This window comes from Abrus precatorius, unplaced genomic scaffold, assembly GCF_003935025.1.
Source record: "Abrus precatorius isolate BTA unplaced genomic scaffold, Abrus_2018 Scaffold2, whole genome shotgun sequence".
Taxonomy (NCBI): domain Eukaryota; kingdom Viridiplantae; phylum Streptophyta; class Magnoliopsida; order Fabales; family Fabaceae; genus Abrus; species Abrus precatorius.
Window position 1 is genome coordinate 34195331 of NW_020874362.1, and position 11754 is coordinate 34207084.

Below are 11754 nucleotides of genomic sequence, written 5' to 3' on the forward strand. Positions count from 1 at the left end.
TGTTTAATTCTTTTATACTGTTATTTTACTTTATCACACATTATTTAGATTCAAATAATTAAATCTTAATATTTTTTATAATTAAAAATAATCTTTATGGAACAATATTATGAGAATTTAATTTAAAAATCTATTTTATTACTATTTTGATGATTATACTTTTTCACAAACAACTTTTATTTATAATTATCATAAATTGAATATTTTATGGACATAAATATAATAAATATTTATTTTTATCTAGCAACAAGATAATATTAAAAGGGAGTAGCAGACTTACTTTAACTAGTGTACAAAGATATAGTCCTAGTAAGAGAAATCAATCACAAAGATTAAATACATATAATAGGTTTTTGCATCCATTCATAGGAAGAAAAATGAAAATTATTTATTCTAGCATTGGAACAATTCCACCTTCTAATTATAATTCTAGCCATGCCTAAGGTTATGTTTGCACTAAATCTCTATTTCTAAAGATGGAATCATTACTAGACAACCGCGCAGAGATTATAAGAGTGCAAACCACATTAACGGTACTAATTAAATGCTACTATCAATGTTAGTTTTTCAAAAAATAAAACTAAAATCTTAAATTCTTTTTATTATCAATTATTATAATTATTTTAATTTAACTAACTTTTTATTTATCTCATTCTCCTTATAAATTAATAATATATAAAAATGGCATTTTTAAAAAAAAATAGAAGGGCAATAATGTAGATTCATCAATATATATGATCAGCCACGAGAACATAGATCAGCCAAATAATTTTCATGGCTTCTACGTCACCTCTATCCTGTTTATCCCTCACCAATAACTTCTCTGCACCCCTTCCCATTTCTATATGCTGCTCTTGTTCCCTATTCCCACTGTTTCCAAAACCATGCCAATCTACCAAACATAGCAAACCAAAACGTCATCACGTTTCCAAAGTGTCATGCAATAGTAACCAAAACAACTTTACACCAAACTTCAATAAAGAGAAACCATCCCACAATATTGTAGGATATAGGAGGGATGTTCTCGTTGGCCTTGGAGGACTTTATGGTGCCACTGCTCTTAGCAACAATAGCCCTTTAGCCATAGCTGCTCCCATTTCCCCTCCTGACCTAATCACTTGTGGCCCACCAGACTTACCAAAAGATGTAAAAGCCACCAATTGTTGCCCACCATTACCATCTTCAAAACCAATAGATTTTGAGTTCCCTACTCTTACCACACCTCTTAGAGTTAGACCAGCTGCTCATTTGGTCAATGATGAGTACCTAACCAAATATAAGGAAGCCATTAAGCGCATGAAAGCCCTTCCACCCAATGACCCTCGCAGTTTCACCCAACAAGCTAATATTCATTGTGCTTATTGTGATGGTGCCTATCACCAAGTTAACTACCCTGACCTTGAAATCCAAGTGCACAATTGTTGGCTCTTTTTCCCTTACCACCGTTGGTACCTTTATTTTTATGAGAGAATCTTGGGGTCCTTGATTGGTGATCCAAGCTTTGCTATTCAATTTTGGAACTGGGATAATCCACCAGGCATGACGATTCCTTCCATTTACACACAGAAAAATTCACCTCTTTATGACCCTCTTAGGCATGTGGGTCATCAACCTCCTACTTTTGTAGACCTAGACTATAATAGAAAAGATGATGATGATCCCGATGCAAGTGGAAATGTGAAGGACCAAATCAACTCCAACCTCAGTATAATGTACAGGCAAGTTGTCTCTAATGGGAAACTACCAAGGCTCTTCCTTGGAAGCCCTTATCGTGCTGGAGATGATTCTGAGCCTGGTGCTGGGTCTTTAGAGAATGTTCCACATGGTCCTGTCCACGATTGGACTGGTGATAAGAGACAATCGAATCGTGAGAACATGGGCATCTTCTATTCAGCTGCAAGAGACCCAGTTTTCTATTCTCATCACTCCAATGTGGATAGGATGTGGAGCATATGGAAAACAAAAGTACCAGGTGGAAAAAGAAGGGATTTCACTGACCCTGATTGGTTAGAATCTGGCTTTCTATTCTATGATGAGAATAAGAATCTTGTGCGTGTGAAAGTCAAAGATTCCCTTGACACAACAAAACTGGGGTATGTTTACCAAGATATCGAAATTCCATGGCTTAAGACTAAGCCAAAGCCCAGAAAGTCTAAAGCTAAAAAGCTTGCATTGGCTCAACATTTTGGCATTGGTGTAGCACATGCTGCTGAGACTACACCAAGGAGTGTTAAGTTCCCTTTGACATTGGATTCAAAAGTGAGTACAATTGTGAAAAGGCCAAAGCTTATGAGGAGCAAGGAGGAGAAGGAAGAGGAGGAGGAGGTGTTAGTTATTGATGGGATTGAGTTTGATAGGAATAAAGCTGTGAAGTTTGATGTATTTATCAATGATGAAGATGACAAAGTTATAGGACCTAGCAATGCGGAGTTTGCAGGAAGCTATGTGAGTTTGCCTCATTCACATGTGCACAAGAACAAGAAGATTAAAACTTGTTTGAGATTGGGATTAACTGATTTGTTGGAAGACTTGGAAGCTGAAAATGATGATAGTATTGTGGTGACATTGGTTCCAAAATATGGGAAAGGACTTGTCACAATTAAGGGTATAAAGATAGAGCTTGCAGCCGAATGAAAATAAGTAAAATTGTAAACAGCTTGTGGCATGCTTGGATAACTGTTACCAACATGCAAGATCAAGTTTAAAGAGAGACACTGATTTGGAATTTGTACCAATATGTTTAGCACTTCTGTAATAGAACTAATGGTGGCACTTAAGGTGTACAAGGACGCATTTTTGCATAGAAATTAACAAACAATCGTAAATATAATATTTTACTAAATGAAAGGCTATGGTTGGTTTACGGAAATTTGAGTGATGAAACTACTGAAAATTAAATTGTAATTCAGTCCCTAAGAAAATCAAGCGTATTTTCTGAGAGAATTTCATGAGTTTGCTTTTGAACGTGACTTTGAAACCTTAGACTTTGGCCTTTCATATGTTCCTATTCCCCTTTTCCTTAGCGATGATAGATGCATATAGGTGTGAACTGTGAAGCACAAATGATATTAAATAAAACATTAATTTAATTGGATGAAAAATTAAATTAATAATTCACTAAAAATATATTAAAAAATTCAATCCATTAATAATCTATTTAATAAAAATTTATCTAACTCATCTATCAACCCATTTTATGGCTAAATATCTAATCCATCTATTTAAAATATATTAAATTATATTTTTTAAATAAATATTTTTTATAAAATAAAGTTAGATATTTATACACATTCAATCCTATAAGGTCTAAGATGCGTCCTTTAAAGATTTATATTCAAGTAATATATTTTAAACTATTCAATTTAATAGATTATAAAATTTTATGGATAATTCATTATCCATCTATGATAATTCAATTTATCTATTACTTTTTTGTTACAGTTAGATTTATACATCAATAATTAATAAATAAATGAATTGAATTGTTTCTCTTACAAATAAAATATCGCACTTTCATAAATGTTAAGAAACCTACCTTGAATTTTTTTTTCTCACAAAGAATCCAAAAGATATATAGAGCATAAAACCAACATAGCTCTGCTACTATTTGCTAGTTAAAATACGGTGGGATAAATGATATTTTAGTTCTTATATAATATTTTTTATTTTTATAATTTAGTCTTTATAAGGAAAATATTTGTATTTTAATTCTTATATAAAAAATTTGTTTTAATTTTGTCTCAATAATTAGTACATTATTTTTTTCTTTCCTGTGTGATAAACAACTATCTTACTTAGCATGATTAAATTATCTTTTAATTCTTATAAAGACTTTTTTTTTAATTTAATTCCTATAAGTAAATAAATTTATATTAGTTCTGTATAATTTTTTAAAATTTTTGTTCTTACCATTATCATTATGGTGGCAATTTTATGTTAGTATCAGGTGAGATTTTTTTTATAATTTTTAGAGGAGTATTCTAAATTCATCAAAAAAGTTTTATATTGTATTTCATACTTTTTCAATTCATAACCTCAAACTTCGATATACAAGTTAACACTGTTTCAACTTATGTAAAAGCTATCTTAGAAAGACTTCATGTCTTAATTCATATCTTAATTTATCTTTACATAAGTGTTACTTTCAGTGTTTTCATCTTAAACATCACTACTTTTTACTCTATCATATTTTCATAATAATTTTTATCGCTTTTCTTATCATGCTTATCTTAACATTTATTTTTAAAATAGTCAATATGTGATTATAGAAATAAATAAAAATAATGATTTAGAAAGTAATTTTGATTTTCTTTCAAATGTACTAATGATACAGAGAAAAAAAAGTTCTTGATTTTGAACACGACTTAAAGGAACATAATGAAATTTTAGTTATTGAGATAAGAATGATAAGAGAAGGGATGATTATTGCGATAAAATATGATGAATCACTCAAGTAGTGATATTAAAGATGAAAATGTTAAAAGTGATAATAGTGTAAAGATAAATCGAAACATGAAGTTGGACATAAGAAAGTATGAAGAAGAATATGTGTCTTATTTAAAGAATATGAAATACTCTCTTGAAGATGATGAAAAAATAACACTTGACACTAATATAAAATTGTTATTATAATGATAGAGATGAAATAAAAAATAATTTTTTGTATAAGAACTTATATGCAATTTTTTTTACTTGTAAGGACTAAATCATTAAAAATAATATTATATAAAGACTAAAAGATAATTTAAACTCGTCATATTGTAGAGCTATTTATCACGTAGGAGAAAGATAACATCATTATAACATCAACTAAAATAAAATTGAAAATAAATTTTTATATATAAATTAATATACACATTTTTATTTATAATAATTAAATTATATAAAAAAAAAATCTTATACAGAAACTAAAAGATTATTTTATCTCAAATAAGACAAAGAAGCAAAAGGAAAATGACAGTGATTTTGAATTACCGTAGAAAAAAAACTTGAACTTTGTAATCGATTCGTGCGTAAGGGAGAAACAAAATACGACAGAAAGAAAGAAGGCTTAGTCATAATACTTTCTTTATAATTTTTAATAAATGAAAATCTTAATAAATTTTAATTAAAAGTTTAAAATGTATTAAAAAAAGTGTATTATTATAATTTTTATTTGAATTTACAATTTCAATAAAACAAATGCTTTCCGGGCAGAGATATTTATGCGAAAGCCAATAATCATTGAAAGATTTGGGGCAATGGCAGGCCTTTTGTGAGGGACCACACTTTGATGTTGCGATATGAGTTAATCAATTGCTGAAGGTGTTATTATGCTAAATTCAAATCAGAAAGGGACCATTGACCATTGTGCTTCTACACTTTCAACTACCAAAATGGACAAATTTAGGTGATTATCAATCATATTTGAAATTTTATTTTAATAATTTGCGATCATATTAAACAAAAATATTTTATTAACATCAAACTTTAATTTTAGTTCAACATCACCAAAATTCTTCTCCTACAAATTTGACCTACAAAAGTATATATATAAAAAATTGAGAAATCGTATAAAAGTTATAAATTAGATGCGCACAGGTCACATAGTTTAATGCGGGTAAAAGTAGCTCTGAATAAAAAAGGTTATCTTTTAAAATAATTTTGTTAGAATTAAAAAATAATAGTCTTAATTAAAAAACCACCAGTAAAAGAAACTAACTTTTTAAAGTATTTATGTTTGAAAAATCTTCCAGAAAGATTCTCGTAAAAGAATTAAATAAAGAGATAAATATTAAATTAAAAAAATCAAAATTTTAATTAATATTGAATTAAAAATAAAATATTTTATTTGAAAAAATCACTTAGTATAATGAGAAAGAGATACAGTTTAAAATTATTTTCATTCAATTAAAAAAAGCACTTTTATTTAAGAATTTGTATTCACAGATTATATATTATAGGCGAATCAAGTTGAAATACATTGAAAATTATGGGCAAGGTGTATTTATTTTATTTTATTTTTTAGACTTTATTCTATAAAATTTTCTAGTTCAACTAAATTTGATTTATGGTGACTTATATTTAATATTTAATTTGAGTTTTTACGTCAAGTTTGCACATTCATGTATAGTGAATGTTCCATTTATTTTAAAAGCTTACATTCTATTTATCCTATTTTTATTTATTCAAGTAATAAATCAAAATTTTATTCTATTTTATTCCTTTTCATTTAAATATAATCTAAAAAGTATATTTTTTATAATTTCTCCAGATAATAATTTATTTATTTATTTATTTATGTCATTATTGTTCCACCTCATTGATTAATGTAACTTTTAGAGTTTTTTTTTATTATCTAAAATTACAAATATATCGAATTTTCTTGGAGCAAGCAAGCTATCAATAAATTCAAAGAGTTAGCACAAAAGTGTAAGACTTCATTATTTTCAAACATGTAGGCTCGATTTATTTAGCAAAAAGTTTCTTATCATTAAATTTTCTTGAGGCAGGAGGAATCACAAATTGCAAGCAGAAATTAGTCATAAATCCTTTTAGTTTGGAGACACATTACAGTTTTTGACAATGAGAATATTTTTTTTTATCAATAAACAATTTAATCAATTATTCATTAGTATGATGAGTAAGATTTTTTCTAAAAAATTAACCACATATAATCCATTTTTAAAATCCATAATTAGAAATAAAATGTTCAAGCACACATACCGTTCAATATACATTTATTTCTTAAAAATAAATAAAGATAAACAAAATGATTTATATATGGTTAATTTATGATTTATGAAAAAAAATCACGACATACCTTTTTTTTCAGATTCTCCATTCGTGCTATCATTATTAATACTTATAATAATAATAAAAATAAAGATTTTGTAAGATCATTCTTCTTTTTAGTACAAAAAGAAAAAAAGTGCGGGTGGTATTCTAAAATCTTCATTTTAATCATTATCTTATTTAACAGTTTTATGATTGAATCACCCTAAATTAATTGTGCACACATCTTCTCTTATCCTCTGTTATTTTGTTTAAATAAGTTAAATAATAAGTGGTTGTTAGTTTCTCTGCACTAAATTGAAGAGCAACAAACCTGTTCTCATAATTATGCTAAGTACTGTCTCAAAGTAACCTATTTATATATACCATCTCTTATAGTTTTCTCTTACTTGGACTAGTGTTCGATGATTGGTACAAAGAGAACAAACCCAAAAGTATTATTCATTTACTCAATCTCCAATGATATGTACGTATGTATAGAAATATACAACACAAACTAAAGTAGTGAAGCTTCAAGTTTAGCTTCACATTTCCAGCAGAGTTGCCACAATTCATTTTCAAAATTCTCCAAGCATGACTAGCTCCTATCAAAATTAAAAAATTATAACTCCAAATCGCCAAGGGTCATTTAATATACAAATGGCTTTGATACTAAAAAAAGGGGGCTCATGATGGGTATGTAGCAAAGAACCTCATCATGTCAATTTTTACTCCACATACACATTTATATATAAAGTATATAAATAAAGTATTCATGTCATGGATGATTCGGGTCACTTTCTATTTCCTGAGCCAATTCTCTTGTTAAATTGTCAGCACGATCGTCATGCCCACCAGCAAATGTGTAGACCCGAAATGCAAATTGGAAAGCCTTCCAAAGCATTGCAGCACCTTCCTTTTTAGGCCCATCACTCTTTGCAGCAGTGCGCTTTTCCTGTGTAGAGTTTAGGCAAATGCAAACAAAGTCAATTTAAGTTCATGGTTTGGTCAAAAGTAGTTGTGTTGATTTCCTTAGTTCTAACTTGGGTACCTTAAGTGCTAACTCCATGCAATTGGAAGAAACGTCCACCAATGCTTCCTTGATCTTTATAAGAATGTGGAAGTCAAATTCGATGTTGTGGCCCTTAAACTTCTTAGATTCTTCATCTTTAGTTCGTTCCAAAGCATCTAAATCGGTTTTAATCTGTATGTTGCTTTTTTAGGTGAGATATGGATGTACAGGACAAAAGTAATTAAATAAACGATTTATGTTAATTCTTAAAATTGAGTTTAACATTTAGAAGTAGCAAAATTTTATTAAAAAAATAAGTATTTTTTACACTTTTGTATCTCTATTGTAATATATACTTCATTTTTCAATAAAAATTTACTATTTTTGGATGCTTAAGTCAGCTTAAAGGTTGAGGTTAATCAAACTGTTAAATAAATTGAATTGTTTTGAATCACCTTGTTGAAATAACGTTCAATCTTGTCCAGGAGTTGACCCATGGGAGGCACTATTTTCCAATTTTGAAGCTCAGTAAGAATTGAATCCAACTTGTTGTATAGCGCTGTCGACATTCTTATGGCTTCCAACTTTTTTGTGGGGAAACCTTCAAACCGTGATAGAACCTATGCAGCAACACAATTGCTCACCATTGTAAATGAAAGAACCCACACCTATGAATGGAAGTGGAAACTAAATGGAGACATGAATTATCTGAAGTCACCTGTGATTCGTCAGTTAGATTCTCAAGAACGGATTCAACTTGTTTATGGAACTTGATCAGTTCTGGCATTTCCTTTGTCTTGAAATTAGTGATGCTAGATCTTAGCTCTATGATTTGTGTTGTGTACTTCTGAACATCTTCTTCTATTTGTTGGAAATAAGAGGATCTATATAATAAAAAAGATAGAAAAAAGAAACACATTGAGGGGTTAGACATTTGGTTCAAGGACTTCAAATTAATGAAGTATAAAATTCAAGCACCCTTCATTATGAAGTACTTTTAGTGTTATTTTTTAATTAAAATTAAAATTTCACTTTAATAATATATATTTTAGCTGACAACATTGAATGCTGACTTTTTATTAATATTAAACTTTAATTTTGATTAACAAACAGGACAAAAAGAGTTACACGTAAGTTTTGTCTATTAACAAAAACACAATTACATAATCTACTTGGAAGATTTTTGGTGTTGTGGATGGTTGAAAGAGCATACCTTTTTGTCATCTCTGCTAGAGCATCAGCCATTCCTTGTTTCCCTCCAGTGCTTCCGCCTCCAATTGCACCTTTTCTACCCGCAGAAGATTTCCCAGGTAGGCTAGACCCTTCGACTTTTCCCTTAAGAGTTCGATACAAATTGCCTATTTGTGTTGACCTTTTCAGTTTACTAGTTGCCTTGGGGCGCAAGGATCTTCCTGCTCCAAGAGGAGGAGGTGGTGGTGGGGCACCTCCATTTCCACCGCGTGGCATGGGCGGTGGAGGTGCAGGAACTGATCCACCTTTCAAGGGCATAAGTGGAGGGGGTGGAGGAGGAGCTAAAACTGTTGCTGTTGAACCCGAACTTAGAGGCATTGGTGGTGGTGGAGGTGGAGGCATCCTAACTGTTGCTGCACTTTGCTCCAATTTGGGTACTGATGGTGGAGGTGGTGGTGGCATTGCTACATTTGGCTTCACCACAGGTGTTGTTGGTATTGTTACAGTCTTTGGCATTAGCATGGACGGCGGAGGAGGTGGTGGGGGTGGTGTGGGCACAGTCTTTGACACTATCATGGGTGGTGGGGGTGGTGCGGGCACAGCCTTTGACACTATCATAGGTGGTGGGGGAGGTTGTGGCACAGTCTTTGGCTGTGCCATAATAGATGGTGTGGGAATGGGTAGGGGTGAGGATAGATGAGAAGGTGATAAGGATGCAGGTACTGATGCTTGTAGAAGAGGTGTTTGTGCTGGTTCGTGAGATTGTTGTTGAAGTTGTCTAGGAGATAGTGGAAGGTCCACTTCTCCCATAGCTTGAGGTTTAGCTGTTTTTTTGTGATCATCACTTGTGCTATTTGATTCCTCTGTTGTGTCCAAATGAAACACTAGATCTTCTGATGAGTCCTTTCCATGATTTGTCGTTTTATCATCCACTTCAATTTCTCCTGTTGATTCATCTTCTGTCTTGTGGATGTGTGTTGGTGACATGTGGAAAGATAAGCGCTTTACATCAATTGGATTAAGCTTTCCCACAGCTTGAACTCTGAGAGACAAAAGAAGTGGTGAGGCACAAGAACTTCTTGGACTGTCTCCTCTTGAAGAGTATCTCATCAATTCTGGGAGGACAGATCTAGGTGTGGAAGGAGAAGAGCAGCCAGAGAAGCTACCATCTGAAAAGGAGGAAGAGCGCATTATAAACTTTCCAAATGAGCTTGATCTTGGGCTGAATTCTTTCTTTTGGTCATCTTCTTCTATATCAAACCTCTCACTTGCCAACTTCATCAAACAATCTAGGGTGGCCACCATAGTTTCACCTGCAAAGCAAATGAAACTTAGCGGTGGGATTGTGAAAAATTCTAATGTTAAGACTATTATGACTCTGAATTTGGACATTTTGCATTTGACAAGGATTATAAGCATATCAGTAACATACCCAATTGACGCATATTGCTGTTATCCTTGCATGATGGCATTACGATATTGAGCTTATCCATCCAATCATTATTCATCATCCATGACTCTCCAAGAGACCTCAATGCCTTGCAGAAGTAGGCCATTGCCTGGGGTAAAACAGTCCAAATTTAGTATTTGGGAAGCTAAGAATTGGGTAATGATTAGGATAATTTCAGGTGCAGCTAAATGTTGAAACCTGGTCTATAGGTTTGTCCTTAATCTTTAAAACTTCATTTCTTGGTATAATCCCTGGGTAAAGCCCTTGCACATCTTGCAGGGTTCTCATGAGTATCTGTAGTATGCCAGATGAAAGACAAATTTGTGAAGGAGGCAAGAATAATGAGGGGATTAATGCTATCATTTATCAAACAGAAAGAAATCAAAAAGCACCTCACGTAAGGAATCAGAGTTATTACATGGAGCTAGGTCCATGATGTCCCTGAATGCCAAAATCTTCTTATGGATCTCCACCATTAAAATCAATTGGTCTGCTCCTACAAATGACAATTCTAATGACTCTCCATTTGCTTTGCTCTGAGATTTTGAAGACTTCTTGGGCGTGCTCGATCCTTTCGTTCCCTGCAAGTGGCTATGCGTTATGAATGGTGCCCAGAACTTCGATAGTGTTTCATATAGCTAATGTTGAAATTCCAACATATATACTAATACTAGTTACATGTTACGTATTTTTTTTTTTTCATGATTTCATCTCGGAAAGGATTTGTAATTGTGTGCTTCATTCAACTTTTTAAAAAATAATAGTTTCCAATTAAACATGTAATAATCGATGTTTCCATTAATTATGTTAACACAAATTTGATTACTGAAAAGTACAGATGACAATGCAACAATACCAACTTTCCTTGAATTCTGAAAACATGGAACGTATACCATACAAATAAAACAAATTAAATAACAACAAAATTACTAATGGAAAAGTTCCAAAATCCCAATATCAAGATTTTGGGTTTGTTAAGGTAAAAAAAAAAAAGTGGTAGCGAAATGTGAAGGAAATAGTGAAGGATAGAATTTTACCTCGAAAATGTTCGTCTTGCGACGAAAGAGCAATGGCTTCAAACCGCAGAACCCCACGGCCGCCATGTTCTATTGCTGAAAATGACTGAAAATTAATTCTGCAACAAAAGAAAAGTAATGTTCATGTCAACCACAACGTTCATAAAACACGTATAATCATGCTAATTAATTAGAAAAGAAAACAAAAAGATATTTAAAATAATTGTATAAACAATTAACAACAGCACTGTGTTAAAACCTTTGAGAAAAGAATATCCAAATTAATTGGGTTGGTGATAGAATTTTTGAGGTATGCATGCATGCATGCAATT

General features: G+C 31.5%; 2 protein-coding genes across 2 annotated transcripts; one reads left to right on the forward strand and one right to left on the reverse strand.

Annotated features, from left to right (window-relative positions):
* The first annotated feature begins 774 nt into the window (after positions 1 to 774).
* Positions 775 to 2765, forward strand: LOC113857975 (polyphenol oxidase A1, chloroplastic-like). Its single transcript, XM_027490341.1, has one exon. The coding sequence runs from the start codon at positions 775 to 777 to the stop codon at positions 2632 to 2634; it is 1860 nt and encodes a 619-aa protein (XP_027346142.1). The 3' UTR covers positions 2635 to 2765.
* Positions 2766 to 7531: 4766 nt separating this feature from the next.
* LOC113859891 (uncharacterized protein At4g04980-like) lies at positions 7532 to 11509 on the reverse strand. The gene is made up of 9 exons (XM_027492555.1): positions 11444 to 11509; positions 10799 to 11044; positions 10605 to 10700; positions 10389 to 10515; positions 8979 to 10269; positions 8484 to 8649; positions 8221 to 8385; positions 7805 to 7957; positions 7532 to 7708 (listed from the first exon to the last, which is right to left on the reverse strand). The coding sequence occupies exons 1-9, from the start codon at positions 11507 to 11509 to the stop codon at positions 7532 to 7534; spliced, it is 2487 nt and encodes an 828-aa protein (XP_027348356.1).
* Between the last annotated feature and the right edge of the window lie 245 nt (positions 11510 to 11754).